The sequence below is a fragment of the Malus sylvestris genome, chromosome 5, assembly GCF_916048215.2.
Source record: "Malus sylvestris chromosome 5, drMalSylv7.2, whole genome shotgun sequence".
NCBI classification, from domain to species: Eukaryota; Viridiplantae; Streptophyta; class Magnoliopsida; order Rosales; family Rosaceae; genus Malus; species Malus sylvestris.
Window position 1 is genome coordinate 46,697,424 of NC_062264.1, and position 24,693 is coordinate 46,722,116.

Below are 24,693 nucleotides of genomic sequence, written 5' to 3' on the forward strand. Positions count from 1 at the left end.
TCTTCCTCCGTTTCACCATCGACATTTCCTTCCAAATCATCATCATCAATTATCACGTCTTCATCATCGTCAGTAAATTATCAATTATCACGCCTTCACCATCGACAAGATTTCTTTCGTCGTTTGGATGAAGCGGTAAATCGATTATGCAAGTTGAATGAAACTGCACTTCCATTATATCGAACTATTGTTCCAGAACAACTTGTAGGTCGAGCAGCAGGTCGTTTGCATATTCACACCGTGTAATGTCTAATTGGTTTATAACCGATCTGGACCATGATATGTGATGACATCTACCCATCTGGTTTATATTCCTAAACCACGAAGGAATATAGGGACTAGAAACCAAACAACTTGATCATCCATTTCTTCTAATGTCATATCGTTTTAATGCAGACCCTGTTGCACAACATAGATAATGTTATAGTGCTCAGGCGGGTGGATATGATTAGGAAGTCGGTAACGAACCAACTCATCTTGCACTCATTAATCCAGCGTAGCAGCATTTGAGACTTGTTTAAGATCAATATGAGTGACCAACTCGTGCATACCATAACCAACAATTTCAACAAGTATTCCTACTCCTCCCCTATTGCCATCATCACCATTATCGTCCTCATCTTTTTTCCATTTCATTATCGGCGTCCCCTTTCAAATCATCATCATCATCTTCATCTGTTAGCACACCTTCATCATCATCAGGGTCTACGCCGGCATGGTCTGTAAGGCCAGCTGTCATTGCCACGATAGCTGCTGCAGCGCTTATGGCTGCAGAATAAGAGACGAAATGCAAAGGCTTTTCAACATTACGGCTAGATTTTGACTTGACATCCTCATCTCTATCCACCAACTTAGACAGAATTAAGTTCAATTGCCTGAAACATACAGAAAATGACAACTTAATAGGAATGAGCATTACTCATAAAACAATCAAACCATAACCAACTATTTGAATGAGTGCTCCTACTCGTCCCCCGTTGTCATCATCATCGACATTATTCCTTTATTTTCCTCTATTTCAACATCGACATCTCCTTCCAAATCATCATCATCGATTATCACGCCTTCATTGCATCTTCACACTACATAATATCCTAATGGTTTATAACCTAGGACTCGCTGGTTTTTGTGCATGAAATAGGATGATATATACCAATCTAGGGTTAAGTGTGGGGTCGACTACAATTATACGTAGAAGTTCAGAGACAAGAAACCAACCAATTTCATACTGCAATTCTTCCAACATCATATCAATTTCCACATCCAAACCTTGTTGCACCATATATATAATGTCATACTGATTGGGATGATGGATATTGATGGTAAGCATCATTGACATTATTGCTTTATTTTCCTCTATTTCATCATCGACATCTCCTTCTAAATGATCATCAATGATCACGCCTTCATCATTACCAGCCTTATGCCAATGACCGGCTCTCGACGACATCTAGTCATTTTGCATCTTCCTTCGTTTCACAATCGACATCTCTTTCTAAATCATCATCATCAATTATCATGCCTTCCTCATCGTCAGTAAATTATCAATTATCACGCCTTCACCATCGACAAGATTTCTTTCATCGTTTGGATGAAGCGGTAAATCGATTATGCAAGTTGAATGAAACTCCACCTCCATTATATCGAACTATTGTTCCAGAATAACTTGTAGGTCGAGCAGCAGGTCGTTTGCATCTTCACACCGTGTAATGTCTAATTGGTTTATAACCGATCTGGACCATGATATGTGGTGACATCTACCCATCTGGTTTATATTCCTAAACCACAGAGGAATATAAGGACTAGAAACCAAACAACTTGATCATCCATTTCTTCTAATGTCATATCGTTTTAATGCAGACCCTGTTGCACAACATAGATAATGTTATAGTGCTCAGGCGGGTAGATATGATTGGGAATTCAGTAACGAACCAACTCATCTTGCACTCATTGATCCAGCGTAGCAGCATTTGGGACTTGTTCAAGATCAATATGAGTGACCAACTCGTGCATACCATAACCAACAATTTCAACAGGTATTCCTACTCCCCCCCATTGCCATCATCACCATTATCGTCCTCATCTTTTTTCCATTTCATTATCGGCGTTCCCTTCCAAATCATCACCATCATCTTCATTTGTTAGCACACCTTCATCATCATCAGGGTCTGTAAAGCTAGTTGTCATTGCCATGACAGCTGATGCAGCACTTATGGCTGCAGCATAAGAGATGAAATGCAAAGGCTTTTCAACATTACAGCTAGATTTTGACTTGACATCCTCATCTCTATCCACCAACTTAGACAGAATTAAGTTCAATTGCCTGAAACATACAGAAAATGACAACTTAATAGGAATGAGCATTACTCATAAAACAATCAAACCATAACCAACTATTTGAATGAGTGCTCCTACTCGTCCCCCGTTGTCATCATCATCGACATTATTCCTTTATTTTCCTCTATTTCATCATCGACATCTCCTTCCAAATCATCATCATCGATTATCACACCTTCATTGCATCTTCACACTACATAATATCCTAATGGTTTATAACCTAGGACTCGCTGGTTTTTGTGCATGAAATAGGATGACATATACCAATCTAGGGTTAAGTGTGGGGTCGGCTACAATTATACGTAGAAGTTCAGAGACAAGAAACCAACCAATTTCATACTGCAATTCTTCCAACATCATATCAATTTCCACATCCAAACCTTGTTGCACCATATATATAATGTCATACTGATTGGGATGGTGGATATTGATGGTAAGCATCATTGACATTATTGCTTTATTTTCCTCTATTTCATCATTGACATCTCCTTCTAAATGATCATCAATGATCACGCCTTCATCATTACCAGCCTTATGCCAATGACCAGCTCTCGACGACATCTAGTCACTTTGAAGTCTCCAGGCAAAAGATTATCTTGACTGAAGACTTGGGGGACTCATGTTGTACCATATATTAAGCCTTAATATTTGGGCATCATTACTTAGCCTATGATATCTATAAAAAGGGAAGGAAACCCTTGTTTTTATAAAAAGGATTTTTCACCTTCACTTTAAGACGATGTCAAACCATAACCTCTCTAGAAACAAGCCTTTATGTACAATGTAACTCTTATTTTATATAGTTGAAATCGGCTCTACAAATCAACAAATTTCATCCTGCAATTCTTCCAAGGTCATATCAATTTTCTCATCCAAACCTTGATGCACAACATATATAGTGTTATATTGATCGGTAAGGTGGATATTGTTGGTAAGCAAATGGTGCACTAACTCATCTCGGCCTCATTCATCTAGTGCAACATTATTGAGGATTTGCTCAACATCAATATGAGTGACAAAACCATTCAAACCGTAACCACCTATTTGAAAAAGTATGCCTACTCATCCCCCATTGTCATCATCAGCGACATTATTGTTTTTTCCTCCATTTCACCATCGATATCTTCTTCCAAATCATCATCATCGGTTATCACGCCTTCATCATCGTCAGGCTTTACATAGCCAGAGAGAGGGTGGATATTGTTGGTAAGCAGGTGGCACACCAACTCTTTTCGCACTCGCTCATCTAGTGCGAAATTATTGAGGATTTGCTTAACACCAATACGAGTGACAAAATCATTTGGAGCATAACCAACGATTTGAACGAGTACTCCCACTCGTCCCCCATTGTCATCATCATCGACATTATTGCCTTATTTCCTCCACTTCATCATCGACATCTCCTTCTAAATCATCACCATCATCATCATCATCAATTATCACACCTTCAACATTATCAGGCTCAACGCAGCTAGGGCCTGCAAGAACAGCTGAACCTTAGCAGCAGCCACAACACTTAGGGCTACAATGTAAAAGATGAAAGTCATAGGAATTGATGCATGTAATCCTTGAAGTAATCATAGCCCTTTTTAGTGGCATTCTTTTCTTCTTGTATACCAAACCTAACATTAAGTTATGTTTTTATGGATGACGAGTTGGACCATCTCTAATAAAAATGTCAAATTATAACAGTCAAATTACAATTGATGATTGATATGACATTATGAAGTGTTTTGACGAGTTCACTGCACAATTTCCTGATTTCAATTTTTAACCTTGACGACAAGTTTATTTCTTCAAGGGGAAGGCAATGTTATGAATTAGTCACTTAGCTTATAAACTTAGTGATTATCTTAATCGCTGTTTAGTTTTAAGATTTAATAGCTTAATTAGTCTATTAAGTGGTTGTAATTGCCATCTGGCATCTTAATGGTTGCAAAAGTTGTATAAGACCCAACACAAGTATCCGTGGGAAAGGCATTTGAATGAATTAAGAAAATACTTTCCAAAAAAAATATACTCTCTCTCTGTGCTTCTCATTCCTTCATCTCCACACCATTGTTACTACAGTGCGACTTGCAGGTCTGAGATAGGGTCAGAGTGTTGATCTTATCATTGGTATCAGCCACTCTTTCCTGGTGTCCTTCTTGTATGCCCCGCCTATCCAACACTTCTCGCCAAGCCGTCATGGATGCTTGCTTAGCCGCAGTGAAGTATTCTCTGGAATATCTTCCTCAAATGATCCATTCCTCCATTTTCGCTGCTCTGCAAGCTCATTCCCAAGACATGGACACTAAACTCGCGGTCGGATTTGAGCAGTTCTGCCGTGAGCTTCTTTTTCTGCAGGCTGATGGTGTCTCGTCGTCCGATCCGGGTATCCCTGTCCCAGATTCAGGCGTTCCCTCTTCAATTCTGACTGAGGATGTGGAGTTTCGCGGGATGACCAACCCCCGATACCCTCGCCGCGATTAGTTTGATGGCGGTGGCTTCACGCCCCGCCCTCCTTGGCCGCACCGCCTCGATTTCCCTAAATTCACCGAGGGTGATGATCTTCTTGCTTGGATTTATAAATCTGAGCAGTATTTCAACCTCTACAATGTTCCTGATGCTTCTAAGGTCCTCACAGTCTCCTTTCACCTGGAAAATGAAGTACTGCAGTGGTTTTGTTGGCGCGATTGTTTGAACTGTACTCCAACTTGGAGCGAATTTTCCAAGGCTCTTTATCAAGAATTTGGGCCCTCAGAGTTTGAAGACTGCACCGAGGCCTTATTTAAGCTCCGACAAACAGGTAGTATTCGCGATTATATCACTGAGTTCCGCCGTTTGGCTAATCGAATATCTGATGTCGGCCCTAGCTTGTTGAAAAGTTGTTTGCTAGGTGGTTTAAAAAGAGAGTTGAAATTTGATGTTAAGTTGTTCAAACCTTCTAATGTGCATGAAGCCATTTCTCTTGCCTTACAACTTGATGCCAAATTGTCTGAGTTAAAACCCCTAGCCTCCAAACTTGTCACTCCCCCTCGAGCTACCCCAACTCCTGCACCTCCTGCTTCTTTGCTTAGACCCAAACCTTTTGCTTTGCCATTCAAGAAACTTACACCTGAAGAGGTCCAACGGAAGAAAGTGAAGGGTGAATGCTGGTTTTGTGATGATAAATGGGTTATTGGGCATAAGTGTGCACATAAACAACTTCTCATGCTTGATATCCTTGCTGATGACTTGGTATTGGAGGATTCGAATGCGATTACACCCATGGATCAACCTGAATTACATCACATGGAGTTGAGTGAGAGTGCCTTCTATGGCACACCTCCTCTTCAACCTTTACACACTATGAAAGTAGCTGGATTAGTGAATGGTCATACCGTACGCATACTCCTCGATTCTGGAAGTACTCATAACTTTGTGGATGGCCGGTTGGTTAAGAAATTAGGATGGCATATGCAGGGCACTAAACCCTTCAACGTGATGATTGCGGATGGGGGAAAGGTTAGAAGTCAGGGATATTGCAAGCAGGTGAAAATGGAAGTAGAGGGTTACCAGTGTGCTACTGACCTCTATTCTTTGCCCTTGGGGGGTTGCGATGTAGTCCTAGGAGTTCAGTGGCTATCCTCGGTGAGCCCGATACTTTGGGATTTTTAACTTCTGACCATGGAGTTTGAAGTAAATGGCCAAAAGTATAGATTGGAACATAGTGCACTTCCCCACCCTTCCATACAGGAAATATCTCTTCAGCAACTCGACAAGGAATTCTACAATTCGAATATGGGCATTTTATTGTACTCCATGGAAACTGAAAAACTTGAAGCCTCAGAACTTACTCCATTGCAGCTCAATGAATTACAGGCTTTATTGGGTACCTTTGAGGAGATTTTTGTGCTTCCTGTCTCACTGCCTTCGTCGAGACCGCATGATCACCAGATTCCATTACTTCCAGGTTCTAAACCACCTAGTATTAGGCCATACCATTACAGTCCTACACAAACAAAATGAGATTGAAAAAGCAGTTCAAGAGCTCTTACAATCTGGATTCATTCGACACAGCCGCAGTCATTTCTCGTTTCCTGTTTTGTTGGTCAGAAAGAAAGACGGCACATGGTGACTTTGTATGGATTATCGAGAGTTGAATGCAATCACAGTAAAGGACAAGTATCCAATCCCCTTAATCGATGATTTGTTGGATGAGTTGTTTGGGGCATAGTATTTCTCCAAATTAGACTTGAGAGCTGGATATCACCAGATTCGAATACATCATGCAGACGTTGAAAAAACTGCATTTCGGATACACGACGGGCACTACGAGTTCCTTGTGATGCCTTTTGGTTTGACCATCGCCCCTGCCACCTTCCAGAATCTAATGAATGACATATTTAAGCCATTTCTGAGAAAATGTGTGCTAGTGTTCTTTGATGATATCCTAGTTTATAGCAAGAGCTGGGAGGACCATTTATCTCATCTCCACTTGGTTTTTTATTTACTGAGGAAGCATCAATTATATGTCAAAAAGCAGAAATGCTCATTTGGGCAAAGTAAGGTTGAATACCTCGGGCACATCGTGTCTCGAGACAGAGTTGATGCGGACTCTACCAAAATACAGGCCATATTGAACTGGCCAATTCCTTTTAATGTTAAAGAACTCATGGGATTCTTGGGCCTCATGGGTTACTACCGGAAATTTGTGCCGGGTTATGGAAAGATATGTCAACCACTCTACCACTTGACCAAGAAAGATGGGTTCCATTGGTCTAGTGATGCTCAAGCAGCCTTTCAGCAACTCAAACAGATCATGACATCTCCCCAGGTCCTTGCCTTACCTGATTTTTCCACTACTTTTGAACTAGAATGCGACGCATCAGGGAATGGTATTGGAGCAGTCTTGCAACAAAGAGGCAGACCAATTGCTTTTACAAGCCAGGCCCTCGGACCCAAAAACCAAACTCTCTCTACCTATGAGCGAGAGCTAATTGCCATAGTGCACGCCATCAAGAAATGGCAGAATTATCTTCAAGGGCGCCACTTTGTGATTAAGTCTGATCACAACAGCTTGAAATACTTTCTAAACCAACGAGCTAACACCCCATTTCAACAAAAATGGGTGGCAAAATTGCTGGGATTTGATTATGAGATCCAATACAAACAAGGGGTGGACAATTCTGTAGCAGATGTATTGTCTAGAGTTCATGGATCCCCGGTACTACCTGACAATCATTTTCCAAGTTCCAGACCTAGTTTGGAGTGCACAGCCATCTCATATCCTTATTTTGGGTGGTTGGATGACCTCCAAATGAGTCTTGAGCATGATCCGTGGGTTTCACAGAGAATCAGTGAAGTTAAAACTTTGCTCCAGAACACTAACTCCCCACTGGATCCCACGTTATCTAAATACCAACTAGACAATGGCTTTTTGAAGTACAAGACTAGAATTGTGATTGGTCCAACTTCTCCCTGGAAAAAGACCATATTTGAAGAACATCACTCCATTCCAGCAGCTGGACATGAAGGAGTTCTGAAGACCTACCACAGGATTAAACGCAGTTTCTATTGGGTGGGCATGAAGAAGGACATAAAGACTTGGGTGGCTGAATGTCAAGTTTGCCAGCAAAATAAGTACGAGACTATTGCCCCTCCTGGTTTATTACAGCCACTCCCAATACCTTCTAGGGTGTGGACAGATATAAGCATGGACTTTGTGGTTGGGTTACCCATTTGCAAAGGTAAATTAGTCATCATGGTGGTGGTCGACAGATTATCTAAGTACAGTCATTTCATTGCCCTGAATCACCCATACACTGTTGTGATTATGGTCCAAGAATTTATGGATAAAGTATTCAAATTGCATGGCATGCCAGCCACAATTGTGACTGATAGGGACACGGTGTTCCTTAGTTCATTTTGGAAGGAATTCTTCAAATTACAAGGGTCTAGGCTTTGCATGAGCTCTGGTTATCACTCACAGAGCGATGGGCAAACTGAAGTAGTCAATAGGTGTTTGGAGACTTATCTTCGGTGTTTCACTAGTGGGTAACCTAAGAAATGGCTGGAATGGCTACCATGGGCAGAATGGAGCTACAATACATCTTACCACACTTCTGCAAAAATGTGTCCTTTTGAGATTGTGTATGGATACCCCCCACCCCACATCAGGTCCTATGAAATTGGTTTGGCCAAGTTAGACATGATTGAGCAAAACCTTATTGCCAGGGACAAATTGCTTGCCATGCTCAAAATAAATCTAACTGTTGCACAGAATCGAATGAAAATGCAAGCTGATAAGCATAGGAGTGAAAGAGAGTTTGCAGTGGGGAATTTAGTGTACTTGAAATTGATCCCTTATCAATTACAGTCACTAGCTTCACACTCCTATCACAAACTCCATCCAAAGTTTTATGGGCCATTTGAGATTTTGGAAAGAATTGGGAAGGTAGCCTACAAGTTGAAACTGCCTGATACTACAAAGATACACCCTGTATTCCATGTGAGTTGTTTGAAGAAGCACTTGGGTCCAGCTGCCAACCCTCTACCAGTTCTGCCAGCAGTCACAGATGATGGATTGCTCCCTCAAGAACCTCTTCAGGTGCTGCAGCGAAAGATGTATAAGAAAGGTAATGTGGCGGGTGTCCAACTACTCATTCACTGGAAAGGGGGCAACTTGGAAGATGCAACTTGGGAGGATTTTGACGAGTTCACTGCACAATTTCCTGATTTCAATTTTTAACCTTGACGACAAGTTTATTTCTTCAAGGGGAAGGCAATGTTATGAATTAGTCACTTAGCTTATAAACTTAGTGATTATCTTAATCGCTGTTTAGTTTTAAGATTTAATAGCTTAATTAGTCTATTAAGTGGTTGCAACTGCCATCTGGCATCTTAGTGGTTGCAAAAGATGTATAAGACCCAACACAAGTATCCGTGGGAAAGGCATTTGAATGAATTAAGAAAATACTTTCCAAAAAAAATATACTCTCTCTCTCTGTGCTTCTCCTTCCTTCATCTCCACACCATTGTTACTACAGTGCGACTTGCAGGTCTGAGATAGAGTCAGAGTGTTGATCTTATCATCTTCACTGTATGATAATACCACTTCCTCTTCATTTCTCTTTTTCTTCTTGTTGTGTTGGTCTTTCAGTGTTTATAGCTTCTCTACTGAAATAGGTTTTCCATTTGTATAAACCTAGGGTTTTGGGTGTTTTTTCCTCCGTGGTAAAATTGCTTCGCACAATTTCTGGGGTTGCGATCGACGGTGGTATGTGCTGTGTTTGGTTTTTCTTTTGCGTTTTGCTTGATTTGGATGAAATTGTAACCATTTTGTTTTGGGTTGGTTCTGATCCTGTGCTAGGTTTTCCTCGCTGAGAGGATATTTTTCATTTTGGTTCCTTCGTTGATCAGTCGCAAATTTGGCAGTGTCTCTGGCGGTCCTCTTATTTTTTGGGTAAATCTCCTTCCGCCAAAAACAATTTCCTTGCTATTTTTAGTACTTCATTCTCCTTCTTCTTCTTTATTATTATATACCTTCTGTTTATTTAACATGTTTGTAAGATTGGTTTATCATTTATGCATGTTTTTATACAATTGTTGCATATTTCATTCATATTTTACATATGTATATGCTTCACTTTTTTCAAGTACGTACATGAGAGATTGGTAGCTTAATTTTTGGGTGACTTTTTGTCATCGTTTTTTTTGTACGTCTGGGAACCCGTTGATAAGTGTTAGATTAGAGTGTGTTTGTAATTTTTTGGAACAAATCAGAGGAATGATTGGAGTTTGGGTAAATTTGATGTTAGGTTAAAATTTCTTTGTAATTTTAGTCTGTTGTGCATTACCCATTCGGAAATCACGATTGAGCAGTGGTGTTGCACCATTGTGCTATTTTGCAAAGTACCAAACCAGGGGAAGAAGATCATTAACACTTTGTTTAGACAGAACCGTTTGTTTTGGCCAAAATCAAAAGGAAAAAAAATACTTTTAACCAAATGGTGTGTTTTCTTTCTTCTTTGTCCATTTTGCCTAAAACATTTAACCAAAACATGACAATTTCACTGAAAAAAATCCCATTTCCCTACTTTTAAATGAATTAAGCATGTCATTTTACCACCTCCTATAAAATATTTATGTAAACCAACAAAAAATCTGACTTTTTCCCTACTTTTGAATGAATGAAGCATGCAATTTCAATTTTGTCCATGTGGTCTAAACTATTGAATCAAAACATGACAATTTCATCGCAAAAACCCCATTTTTTCCAACTTTTGACTGAATTGAGCATAACATTTTAAGGCTTTGCATAAAAGATTATATGAGGCAGCTAAAAATCCTATTGTTTTTCTACTTATTCATTGAATCAAACATGTCATTTCAAATTAGTAGCTCAATTTTCTTTCTGCTGTTACAATTAGTGGCTGTGCCCCCATTTTTTCCTACATTTGAATGAATTGAGCATAGCTGTGAATCGTTTCCTAACAAATCTGTTGAGATATGTTATTTTTGGTAGGAAATTATGGTTGTTGTTGTTAGAAATAGATTGAATTTTTCTGTTTGGTTTTGATTATAGCTTATGTCTTTGAACAAGCATGCTTTTAAAGTTGCTGCAAAGTGTTTCCTCCCTTGCTTGAACAGGTTATACAATGTTTCCTCCCTTTATTTCTCTGTTTCGTCTACTATATCCACCAGCCATAAAGCACAAAAGCAGTTCTACTCAACACGCACACACACACCCACTTTTCCAACCGTCCAAATCAACCACTTTTCCGACCCTTGAATGTCTTAAGGTACTTTTCTGTTTCTTTTGGTTTTTATGCCAAATGTGCTTAAAGATTGGACATGTTACTGAATGTTAGCCATATAGTTTGAATTGGGTATGTGATTGAATATTAGGTATTTAGTTTGAATTGATTTGAATGTCTGGTTTATTGAATTGGAATTTGGATATGTGCTAATTGGAATTGGATATGTTGAAACTATATATATATCTCAAAAGAGAATAAAAGGAATTCATTCCACATACAGAAGCAAATGATCCAACAATTACATATTTAATTAGAACTCCATGAGTGTTTTTGTCAATGATTTGTTGATTTTGTGTGATTTCGGTTGGGTGGCTATCATAAAGTGAATCCTCAACTTTGTTCGTGTATATTGAGAGTAAATTAGAGAGCTAAAAGGTAGTAAAGTTTGAATATTTATGTTTAATGTTGTTTTGAGTTTGGATTAATTTTGTTTGTTTGATATTAGAAATTGAGTGATAGGGAATTGGCACTTTTCTCCCTTTTGAATAACGTTTAACTCAATTCTAATTTTCTATTTGGTTTCCAAGAAAATTGAGGGAAAAAAGGATAGAAGATTAATGAATTCACTTAATTGAGTGCTTTAAGTCCATTTGTGATTGAAGTTATTCCCTTTGATTTCATTTCTGTTTTTTTTTCTTTTGGGTTTCCAGCACGTTGAGCATGGTAAAATAAATTATTTTGATTTTGGAAGTCTACTTTGTTTTTCAGCTTTAGTTCTTGGGGGAACCGAAAATGTGATTATATGTATGGTGGTTGTATTTGTCTGTCATTTGAAAGCAATTGAAACAGAGGAGACAGGGAGAGGAAAAGGATTTGGTCCTCATTTAATTCTTCTTCTATTTCATAGATTCAAAATGTGTTTAGTATCTTATTTAATTGGTGTACCTTTGCTCATTTAACTCAAATTTAATATGATTTGGTCCTCCAATTTCTCTAAATTGCTAACGGATTTATTTTCTTTAGAATTTTCATGAACTCTGGTTGTGGGATGATGCTTGCAGGTGAACTATATGCACGGTTTTCTGGGATGAGTTAGGAAGATCCACCTGAAAACAGCATAGAAGATAGAGAACTAGTACGTTGCTTTGTGTTTCTGTTGGATTTTGATGTTTATATGACCATTGTCTTTTCAATTGATAAAAAATCTTCTGTAACTTCTGAAAATTCATCGTCACCATTGAAAAAAAGTGTGATTTGTTCTTGGTAGATCGGGTAGCATTCGATAGTTGATGGATTCATGCCTAGAATCCTACTACTAATTTTGGGCTACAGGCTTGACCATTATTTACAGCAGAGATGTTGTTTTGAGATTATGTGACCTTAGGAAACTATCATACAAGACTATACTTACAATTGAATATCTTTTTTCGAGTTCATAAGAGGAATGTGTTTATGGAAGTTAATATCTTCTTTTTCTTTTGGTGGTTTTCTCACTAGGAAATGCTCAAGTTCTATCATATATTTTTTGTTAATTGAGTTTTGATTTTCACAGTAATTGTACAACCCTGTTCCATCATGATTAAATCTGCCTCACAGATCTTCTTTCTGTGCCTCCTTCAAAACTCCTATTGTGAGTTCCAAAATATACCCCCATTTTTATTTTCTCTCTCTGTCTGCGCTTTTGGAAAGTTCCAATTTCTTGCGTTCTTAAGCTTATGCCTCCGAAGGCACCTTAATTTTGTGTTTAATTTGGGTTTTGTGGATTTAGAATTTAGAATTTGTAAGTAATTAACTTTAATTTTGTCTATGTTCTTTTAGGTTTTTTGTACTTCTTTCGTTCAATCCTCATCACTCTCTCCTCTATGTCTCTCACTAAACAATTTCCAATTGGTTTTTAGAGAGAGAAAGTGGCAGCAGCAGCAGTGGGGAAGGAAGAAGGACTATTCCTGTTTCTTTGATCTTTTTTGCCCTTCGAAGCTCTGGGTTTTGGCTTTGGTTCCATTAGTTGTTGAGGTAATTATTAATCCATGCTTTGATTGCAATTTTTTTTAATAGCCATATATGTAATCGCTTTAAGCAATATATTTCACTTTTCACAGAAATTGGCCGCAAAATCCAATACAAAAGTGACAGAGAGAGCACACTCCCAACCAAAGTCAAAGGTATGATCTTACAAATAGTTATTCTTTTAAGGAGAATAATATTATACCTGTCTAATTCAAGTTTTGTATCAATGTTCATTTGCTATTACCCTATGAGTTGCTATACGACTCAGAGAAAATTTAACTATGTTATTGGTGATTAGAATTATTGGCGAGAGTACAAAAAAAGCAGCGGTTGTGGATCCAATTGAATCTGAGAAGGTTCTGAAAGCAGCCCAAGAACATGGTGTCGGTATCAAGCTCATCCTCACCACTCGCCATCACTGGTATGTTTAGACTTGCTCATCCAATTTACCATTCAATGCCTCATATTCATGTTGATACACACACACACACACACACACACACACACATATTTGTTTTGGATATTTTAGTACTTTCCAGAAATGGATTTATGAGGATTTATATCGTAGTTGGGTAATGATGCGGATTCATATTCAAAGAAAAATGATCCCCGCTCTTGAGGTCTCTTTCTTGCTTCGATTGATCGTTTTGCTAGGGTTTCGAGTTGTTGCAATTAGATCTTGAAATTGCATTGTAGAATTTATTAGCATAGTGGTCCTCACTAATCACCATTGATGTAGCACCTAATTAATCGTATTCAATGTTGTGATCTGAAAAGAAGCACTAATTAAGGGAGTAATATTTAAGGTTGAAGATAAAAGATTCTCTATAGTTGATAGCTCTAGATGTGTAATTACATAATAATTAGCTATGCTGGTTAATCCAATTTGTTGAGGTAAGGAATATATTTTGAATGATACAACTGCATGCTCTCATGGATTTCTCCCAAAGATTGGATTTTCAGTTTTTGGGAGTGTTAAAATTTTAGTTTTTTGATCTTTTCTTGAAAGGATATGAAATTGGAAATCCAAAATATCAAATTTTTGTTGAAATTATTTGACTTTTGGTTCAAAAATTTGAATGCAAGAGGTCTTGTTGGTCCATTTTTGACCTTATTTTTTTATATTATATTTTGTTGTCAGCAATGAATTTATGAATGTATGAAAACAGTGGATGCTAAATTTAGGGGGATTTTGCTCAAATGAAGATATTTTTGTATGGATATTTAGTATTAGTGCGATTTCTGCTTCTTGAATTGGGGCAAATAGCACTTTGATATTGCTCTTGGACTTTAGAACAAGTTTCCCCTTTTATGAAAACGTAGCATAGTAATTTTAGGAAACATGTGAAATTATAGAAGTTTCTATGTTGAATTCTCTTTATTTCACTTTTGAATCATTGTCAAGGGATTGCTCTTGGGAACTTGGTGCTGCATGAGGAATTTGTTCGGGTTATTCAAATGTTTGGAGGTTAACTTTCTGTTTGGAGATTCTAGAAAATAAGTTGTAATCATGAATTTTCAGCAAGAGAAGTTCGTCAGGTTAGTTTAATCAGCCTAGGTAAAGGAAATGAGTTACTGTTGTGGAATTTCTTGATTAAATTTCTTAGTTTGGTAGTGGTTTTTTATTTTGTATGCATTTGACTGAATCTGGTAGTTGGGATTTTTTTTTTTTTTAAACTTTTTATTTTGTCATTTGTTTGCCATCACCCTCTCTACTGAGATAATGACACAAGTGAAAAGTGGTGGAAAGGGAAAAGATTTGTTGTTAGAGAAAATATGTACTGTTGGATTAGGAATTAGCTGAGATAGCTGCAATGTGCACAAAAAGATTTGCTTTCCTATTTATTGCAAGCATCTCTTTGCACTAAATTTACAAAAAGGATTGAGCTTAAATATGCATGATACTTTTCTTTAGCGATTAATATTGATGTTTCATTGTACTATATGCATAGGATATATGAATGCAATAATAGGGATTGAGTTTCAAGGGTGTGCTTTGTGCATCCCTTTAACCACAGATACTATTTTTGGCGAGTTTTTTTTAGTGAGACAATGATGTTATTATAATGCAGTTGGTTATTCTTTTTTGTAGTTGATCAAATCCAAATGTTTTCTTACATGCCCTTTGATATAAATACTCACGGCTCTCTCTCTCTCTCTCTCTCTCTCTCTCTCTCTCAGCTCACACACGCACACAGAAACTACCACATTGCTAGAAAAGCTGAAGAAACACTAGAATTTAGTGAGTCTGAAACGTTGAGGTTGACATTTAGGGTTCTCTTTCTTTTAGAGGCTAGAAAATATCTGGATCTGCTTCAAATTTCAATTTTTGTGCCCAGATTTTTGTGCCCCGTACGGTTTGTGTTGTGCTAAAAGCATGATTGTTTACGTTGGAGTGGTTTAAGGGAATGAGACTGAGTTGGGAAGTTTTTGTTCATTCTGTTAAGGTGAGCGTCTTGGAGGTATTGTGGATATATTGTCCGAATTGGGGTTTTTAAAGTTGAAATTTAATCTGGGATTCTGAATTTTTTTTACAAGTTAGTAATTTGTGGAGTTATTCTTAGTTTTTATCAAGAAATTTGATTTAGGTTTCATATATTTTGTGAAATTAGATACTTTTTTTGTGAAGATTTTTTTTATCTGAAAATGCTCGAGAGTTGAATGTGACAAAGTAAGCAGATCATCATGTAAACCAGAAACCAAGAAGCTCAAACCCTTAGAATTCAATGGTTAGCCCTGTTTTCAGATTTGTTTGCTTCAGTTTATGTTGTTGTAATATAATTAATAACATATTAGAGCGAAACCCTGTTGGTTATTGTGCTTTTTGTATAGGTAATAACATGTATTTTCTCTTCTTTGCATTTAGCAGTAATCAACCTTAGTTATGCGACTCAAAATCTGAGGCAGCCTCTGGACCTTATTCTGAGGAAGGTAGCATTTTCCAATTTTTCGTCTTTACTTTTTCAGTTATTTTCTGTTCGGTTGTTGAGAAAGTGATGGAAATATAGTTATTTGTGAATATGGAAACTTGAATCTGTGTAGACTCTTTGGTTGTGTATTGGGTTCTGTGGAGGTTTAGGGTTTTAATTTTGAAGGATTTGTTCATAATTGTGTTGAATTTATTCAACTTAAATGTGTTTTATTCATCCGATTATGCCTGAAACAGTTGGTTCCCGCAGTAGCACGGGCGTAATTTCTAGTGATATCTATAAAAGGGGAAGGAAACCTTGTTTTTATAAAAAGGATATTTCACCCTCACTTTAGCAGGATGTCAAACCCTAACATCTCTAGTAACAAGCCTCTACGTAAAATGTAACTCTTATTTTATATGATGAAAATCGACTCTACAAACCAACAAGTTTCATCCTGCAATTCTTCCAAGGTCATATCAATTTTCTCATCCAAACTTTTTTGCACAACATATATAGTGTTATACTAATCGGTAAGGTGGATATTGTTGGTAAGCAAGTGATACATCAACTCATCTCGTGCTCATTCATCTAGTGCAACATTATTGATGATTTGCTTAACATCAATATAAGTGACAAAACCATTCAGACCGTAACCAACTATTTGAAAGGGTATGCCTACTTCTCCTCCATTGTCATCATCAGCTACATTATTGCATCTTCCTCCATTTCACCATCGACATCTCCTTCCAAATTATCATCATCAATTATCACGCCTTCATCATCGTCAGTAAATTATCAATTATCACGCCTTCACCATCGCCAAGATTTCTTTCGTCGTTTGAATGAAGCGATAAATCGATTATGCAAGTTGAATGAAACTCCACCTCCATTATATCGAACTATTGTTCCAGAACAACTTGTAGGTAGAGCAGCAGGTCGTTTGCATCTTCACATTGTGTAATGTCTAATTGGTTTATAACCTGGCGATATGGACCATGATATGTGATGACATCTACCCATCTAGTTTATATTCCTAAACCACGGAGGAATATAGGGACTAGAAACCAAACAACTTGATCATCCATTTCTTCTAATGTCATATCGATTTAATGCAGACCCTATTACACAACATAGATAATGTTATAGTGCTCAGGCGGGTGGATATGATTGGGAAGTTGGTAACGAACCAACTCATCTTGCACTTATTGATCCAGCGTAGCAGCATTTGGGACTTGTTCAAGATCAATATGAGTGAAACTCGTGCATACCATAACCAACAATTTCAACGGGTACTCCTACTCCTCCCCCATTGCAATCATCATCATTATCGTCCTCATCTTCTTCCATTTCATCATCGGCGTCCCCTTCTAAATCATCACCATCAACTTCATCTATTAGCACACCTTCATCATCATCAGGGTCTGCGCCGGCAGGGTCTGCAAGGCCAGCTGTCATTGCCAGGACAGCTGTTGTAGCGCCTATGGCTGCAGCATAAGAGACGAAATGCAAAGGCTTTTCAACATTGCTGCTAGATTTTGACTTGACATCCTCATCTCTATGCACCAACTTAGATAGAATTAAGTTCAATTGCCTGAAAGATACAGAAAATGACAACTTAATAGGAATGACCATTACTTATAAAACAATCAGACCATAACCAACTATTTGAATGAGTGCTCCTACTTGTCCCCCGTTGTCATCATCATCGACATTATTCCTTTATTTTCCTCTATTTCATTATCGACATCTCCTTCCAAATCATCATCATTGATTATCACACCTTTATTTGCATCTTCACACTATGTAATATCTCAATGGTTTATAACCTAGTACCCACTGGTTTTTGTGCATGAAATAGGATGACATATACCAATCTAGGGTTAAGTGTGGGGTTGGCTACAATTATACGTAAAAGTTCAGAGATAAGAAACCAACCCCACACTTAACCCTAGATTGGTATATGTCATCCTATTTCATGCACAAAAACCAGTGGGTACTAGGTTATAAACCATTGAGATATTACATAGTGTGAAGATGCAAATAAAGGTGTGATAAACAATTATGATGATTTGGAAGGAGATGTCGATGATGAAATAGAGGAAAATAAAGGAATAATGTCAATGATGATGACAACGGGGGACGAGTAGGAGCACTCATTCAAATAGTTGGTTATGGTCTGATTGTTTTATGAGTAATGCTCATTCCTATTAAGTTGTCATTTTCTGTATGTTTCAGGCAATTAAACTTAATTCTGTCTAAGTTAGTGCACAGAGATGAGGATGTCAAGTCAAAATCTAGCAACAATGTTGAAAAGCCTTTGCATTTCGTCTCTTATGCTGCAGCAGCTGTCGTGGCAATGACAGCTGGCCTTGCAGACCCTGATGATGATGATGAAAGTGTGCTAATAGATGAAGATGATGGTGATGATTTGGAAGGGGACGCCGATGATGAAATGGAAGAAGATGAGGACGATAATGGTGATGATTGCAATGGGGGAGGAGTACCTGTTGAAATTGTTGGTTATGTTATGCACGAGTTGGTCGCTCATATTGATCTTGAACAAGTCCCAAATGCTCATACGCTGGATCAATGAGTGCAAGATGAGTTGGTTCGTTACCGACTTCCCAATCATATCCACCCACCTGAGCACTATAACATTATCTATGTTGTGCAATAGGGTCTGCATTAAATCAATATGACATTAGAAGAAATGGATGATCAAGTTGTTTGGTTTCTAGTCCCTATATTCCTCTGTGGTTTAGGAAAATATAAACCAGATGGGTAAATGTCATCACATATCATGGTCCATATCGCCAGGTTATAAACCAATTAGACATTACACGGTGTGAAGATGCAAACGACCTGCTGCTCGACCTACAAGTTGTTCTGGAACAATAGTTCGACATAATGGGGGTGGAGTTTCATTCAACTTGCATAATCGATTTATCACTTCATCCAAACGACGAAAGAAATCTTGTCGATAGTGAAGGCATGATAATTTACTGACGATGATAATTTGGAAGGAGATGTCGATGGTGAAATGGAGGAAGATGTAAGAATGTAGTTGATGATGACAATGGAGGAGAAGTAGGCATACCCTTTCAAATAGTTAGTTACGGTCTGAATGGTTTTGTTACTTATATTGATGTTAAGCAAATCATCAATAATGTTGCACTAGATGAATGAGCGCGAGATGAGTTGATGTACCACTTGCTTACCAACAATATCCACCTTACCGATTAGTATAACACTATATATGTTGTGCAACAAAGTTTGGATGAGAAAATTGATATGACCTTAGAAGAATTGCAGGATAAAACTTGTTGGTTTGTAGAGTCGATTTTCATCATATAAAATGAGAGTTACATTTTACGTAGAGGCTTGTTACTAGAGATGCTAGGGTTTAACATCCTCCTAAAGTGAGGGTGAAATATCCTTTTTTATAAAAACAAGGTTTCCTTCCCCTTTTATAGCTGATGATGACAACGAAGGAAACCCTTGTTTTTATAAAAAGGATTTTTCACCTTCACTTTAAGACAATGTCAAACCATAACCTCTCTAGAATCAAGCCTTTATGTACAATGTAACTCTCATTTTATATAGTTGAAATTGGCTCTACAAACCAACAAATTTCATCCTGCAATTCTTCCAAGGCCATATCAATTTTCTCATCCAAACCTTGTTGCACAACATATATAGTGTTATACTGATAGGTAAGGTGGATATTGTTGGTAAGCAAGTGGTGCACTAACTCATCTCGCCCTCATTCATCTAGTGCAACATTATTGAGGATTTGTTCAACATCAATATGAGTGACAAAACCATTCAAACTGTGCCTACTCCTCCCCCATTGTCATCATCGGCGACATTATTGCATCTTCCACCATTTCACCATCGACATCTTCTTCCAAATTATCATCATCGTCAGGCTTTACGTAGCCAGATGGAGGGTGGATATTGTTGGTAAGCAGGTGGCACACCAACTCTTCTCGCACTCACTCATCTAGTGCGAAATTATTGAGGATTTGCTCAACACCAATACAAGTGACAAAATCATTTAGAACATAACCAACGATTCGAACGAGTACTCCCACTCGTCCCCCATTGTCATCATAATCGACATTATTGCCTCATTTCCTCCACTTCATCATCGACATCTCCTTCTAAATCATCGTCATCATCGATTATCACACCTTCAACATTATTAGGCTCAACGCAGCAAGACCAGCTGAACCTCAGCAACAACCACAACACTTAGGGCTACAATGTAAAAGATCAAAGTCATAGGAATTGATGCATGTAATCCTTGAAGTAATCATAGCCCCTTTTAGTGGCATTTTTTCTTCTTGTATACCAAGCCTAACATTAAGTTATGTTTTTATGGATGACGAGTTGGACCATCTCCAATAAAAATGTCAAATTATAACAGTCAAATTACAATTGATGATTGATATGATATTATGAAGTGTTATGTTAAATTTTGTCTCTCCAACCAAATTGTCAAATAATATTTTCTTATTAACGTAGAGAAACAACAATTTCTAACATTACCCCTTACATTTAAAAGAAAATTTGGGTTTCTTGTCAATAGAAAACCAAAACCCACAGATTCTTTGGTTCCTGGAAAATTGAAGCCACCTAAATTCTATCATCATAAAAACATCAATAAAGCGAACACCAGTTTCTATCATTCCCAATGATATTCAAGCTATATTTATCAAAGCACAAAAACAAAAGGTAAAAATTGTGATACTTTTTGGATCAAAGTAGGGATTGACAAATCCATGGCTTGATATCAATAACTACTTTCAATTTAGAAAAAAAAATGAAAATGAAAATGAAAACTAAAAACTCGAAGCCAATATTTGAAAACTCCTTGATAAATAAAGAAATAACCTGAAAACAATTAAGTTCAACTAAAAAATCGTTTGATAACTATATTGTTTTTATTTTTTCACTTTACATATTGTCCTAAATAGAATGAAACCAACCACTTACATATTTGTTTTTGTATTATTTTATTTCACACATTTAGTCCTCTTATTCACTAGTAACCGTACACGGATGTTGAATTTTTAGATTGATGGAAATTTCACGTATATGAATACCCATTATAGTACCTAGAAAATATGTTCTACTATTCTTGAATACGTACGCTTGGAGGGAAGATAAAAACCTAATATCCTATCCTTAAAAAATGATGGCCGAAGAAGGCTGCCATTTGGAGGCTCCAACCGAAACCTCCTTGACAATCCAACACCATTTTCTTTCGACCAGAGCTTGTTAGCACTCTTCAACAACTCCTCCAACTGTTCCCTAGTCACCACGATCATAATCTTCTTTCTTTTGCATCCTTCTTGGTGGACTATTCTTGAAGGAACCAAGGGGTTTACGAGGAGACTTGCAAGGTCTGGCACGAGATGGTAAACCTCACCGAGTTCTAGCTTGGTGTCGGGTGCCCATAGCGTATACAGTCAGGATTTTTCCTCCCTTTTTCACCTTTTCAGATTGCGGCACTTCAGGAGGATAAGAAGGCGTTGGAACGCCTCACCAAGACAAAAGAGTCAGCTCTTCTTGAAGCAGAGCGGATATTGCGAAGTGCACTAGAAAGGGCTCTAATAGTTGAAGAGGTTCAGAACCAAATCTTTGAATTGAGGAGACAGATTGAGATCTGCCAGGCATGACTTTGCATCAGATCCTATTTCATTTCTCAAACATAATTAAGTACGAGTATTCAATCCAATCAATGTACCATATGCAGGAGGAAAACAGAATCCTCGAAAAAAACAAACCGCCAAAAGGTTTTAGAGGTTGAAAAGCTTAGTCAAACCATTCAGGAACTTGAGGAGGCCGTTTTAGCTGGTGGGGATGCAGCCAATGCTATTCGTGACTACCAACGGCAGATGGAAGAATTACATGTACGTTTCATGGGTACATATGATTAATTTGAAGGGACATATAAACAAAACATATTTACTTTCACGACAATTTTGGAATTTGGGAAATTAATCAAAGTACTAACCGTTGCCTCATGGAACTACACAGGAGGAGAAGAGAACTCTGGAGAGAGAGCTAGCAAGAATTAAAGTTTCAGCAAACCGGGTAGCAACTGTGATTGCTAATGAGTGGAAGGATGACAACGACAAAGTTATGCCCGTGAAACAGTGGCTGGAAGAGAGAAGACTAATGCAGGTATTTCCTGTTCAGGAAAGAAAAGAAAATGCCAAAAACTATAAAATAAAATATTTGAGGACAATTATTGCTTTGCATATGCAGGCAGAGATGCAACGGTTGAGAGACAAGCTAGCTATATCGGACAGAACAACGAAGACAGAAGCACAACTCAAGGTGAAAATATGATCTTGGCAATCATCTTGTTACTCCAAATGCTTTGCCATTTATCCACCTGAATCTTTCATTCTTCAATTCTAATGTTACATCAGGAAAAAATGAAGCTGAGGTTAAAGACGCTCGAGGAAGGGTTAAAGCATGTTTCGAGCTTCTCCTGTAATCCTAATTTATTTTGTGGTTCCCCAAAACCGGAAAAATCTAGTATCTTCTTAGGATTTCTGACAAGCAACGGTGGTTCAGCAAAGAGATCAACATCACAGCCGCGGGGTTCCATCATCAGTAGAAGCTCTCCACAGCGACAGCCACATTCAGACAACGAAACAGCTGGAGGGCTAAAAAGAGAGAACAGCTTTAGAAAAAAATATGGTTCTGGCCATCTGTTGAAGAAAAGCATATGGGCATCTAGAAGTAAAGTTGTTGATAGTGGTGAAAAGGAGAACACCGAAATGAAGGAAAATACTAATAGTGATACTGAAAACAACAATGATAAAACTGCTGCCGCAGACATTAAAGCTGCAGATGGTGGCAATGAGGATTCGCACAACAAGATAAGTACCAACCTTGAAAGTGAAGATATGGTCTCCGGGTTTCTCTACGATAGGCTTCAGAAGGAGGTCCTAAGCATTGCGAAGCCAAGGAGAGCGATATGAATGCTAAAGATGAAGAAATAAAGGTGAAATTAACAATACATTCCTCCCATGCACCCCCTAATTTGTGTCTATTCCCACCATTCATGTACTGAGTGCATGTTACGACTGTTTTCTTAGATGCTGATGAATAGGTGGATGCGCTGACAAAAGCCATGGATGTACAGTTTAAGAAAATGAAGAGAGGAGCAGTGGCTAGAGATAAAGAAACTGCAGCAGCCAAGTATATGGATGATAACAAAAAGAGCAGAAATATAAACTCCTCCAAGCGGTGCGTGACAAATTTGTAAGAGCCTCAATTGTGTCCTTGTTTCCTCCTTGTCAGCTAATTTGATCATGAATTTCTAATATTATGATGATTAACAAATGCATCTTGAAAATTTTTGTAGGGTAGCAAAAGCATCTTGAAAGAAAGCAGGGATTCACCAATGAAATAGCTACTTGAAATAATATTACGATCCTAAAAGGAGTGATGAGTTTGTTCATTTTAGGTTGGCGTTTATTGTGTTTACCTAGGCTTGATGAATTCTACATAAAGAAAATCCGAAAGTACATTTTACATCAGAAGGCTTGGTTGCTCCTCAATATACTTTGTGATTGATTCACAAAACTTTATGTTTATAATTAGAACTATTCATGTTATACATTGCTTTGTAAATGTCATCATTACAAAAAAATAATTTTAAAGTAAGATCCTTTTTTTTTTGTAAGTAAGATTATTCAGTCAATCAACAGTAGTGAGTAGATAGATGTTTCGTAATTCTTTGACATGATCAATCTATATGTTTTTATACATTTCGATGATTAAACTATCTTATATTTTATTAACATTTTTTTACGTAAAATGATCTTGAGGAGGAATTGCTGAGCCAAGTTAATTCCTTTACGTTATGAATCTATTGTGTACTATTGTTATATATCTATTAATGGACCAGACGACCATCGGGGCACTCATAAAACATTTTATAGTTTGTCTTTATAAAACATTTTAAGGTTACTTTTGAGTTTCAGTATAAAGTGGTATCGAAATCGAGTTTTATGGAACAAAATGACGACTTTACGTTTCAAGGAGTAAAGTGGGATCAAAATCGAGTGTTGGCATCAAAACGTGATGGTAGTAGCATACTTGTCTCATTTAAGTTACTTTCACCTTAGAGTAGTAATATTCCTTGTAAAGGTTTCTGATGTAGTCTTTCTGTTTATGGCCTGACAAAAAAACACTCTGCATATTTCTAAGTTTATTTGAACTCGTGTATCATGAGATGGATAAATAATCCTGATCAATTGGTATAAGAGCACTCCCACGCTACTAAGGTAATAATTGCCCAGGCAATTAGGCAAAGACAATTATTACCTTAGTAAATAGAAATTGTTCGAATGCTAGTGTCTTTCAGATCTCCTATAGAATAATAAACATTGTATTTTGTTGGTTTCTCAATTTCATCATCACCATTTGTAGTTATAAACCTCAAATCAAATATTCTCTCTTTAAAGCCATTAGTAAACGACCAGAAATTGCTCAAGTCAATTTATTCATTGAGACTAAATTTTTTTAGGGAACTTTAACGAAAAGCTCCCGGTACTATTTACGTTAACGAAAAACCACATTTTTACGCTAAAAAATCAATTCTAGTACTATTCACTTTACCCTTTATTTTGTCATTATCGTTAAAACTCAAAGTTTTTAAGCACTTTACATTAGTTTGCCTTTTTTTT

The 24,693-nt window shown here is 37.5% G+C and overlaps 2 protein-coding genes and 1 pseudogene across 4 annotated transcripts in view; all 3 read left to right on the forward strand.

Moving 5' to 3' along the window:
• LOC126623024 (microtubule-associated protein 70-5-like) overlaps nucleotides 1-23,682 on the forward strand; it is a 31,123-nt gene extending 7,441 nt beyond the window's left edge. For both annotated transcript variants that reach the window (XM_050291704.1, XM_050291706.1), the window contains exon 11: nucleotides 23,367-23,682. In XM_050291704.1, the coding sequence (XP_050147661.1) occupies nucleotides 23,367-23,385 (19 nt within the window). In that variant the 3' untranslated portion in view covers nucleotides 23,386-23,682. The remainder of the gene's footprint in view (nucleotides 1-23,366) is intronic.
• Nucleotides 172-18,986, forward strand: LOC126623025 (nucleosome assembly protein 1;2-like). Of its 2 annotated transcripts, none has more exons than XM_050291708.1 (2): nucleotides 172-220; nucleotides 16,915-18,986. In XM_050291708.1, exon 2 carries the CDS (start codon nucleotides 18,174-18,176, stop codon nucleotides 18,570-18,572), a length of 399 nt encoding a protein of 132 aa, XP_050147665.1. In that variant the 5' UTR covers nucleotides 172-220; nucleotides 16,915-18,173; the 3' UTR covers nucleotides 18,573-18,986. The 2 variants fall into 2 exon arrangements, with proteins under 2 accessions (XP_050147665.1, XP_050147666.1); XM_050291709.1 differs by lacking the exon at nucleotides 172-220 and adding an exon at nucleotides 1,586-1,684.
• LOC126621176 (microtubule-associated protein 70-5-like) lies at nucleotides 15,476-23,267 on the forward strand (annotated as a pseudogene).
• Nucleotides 23,683-24,693: the final 1,011 nt, after the last annotated feature.

What these genes read in the sequence shown, in the direction of transcription:
- LOC126623025 (XM_050291708.1), top strand. Translation starts at nt 18,174, where the DNA reads ATGCTCATTCCTATTAAGTTGTCATTTTCTGTATGTTTCAGGCAATTA.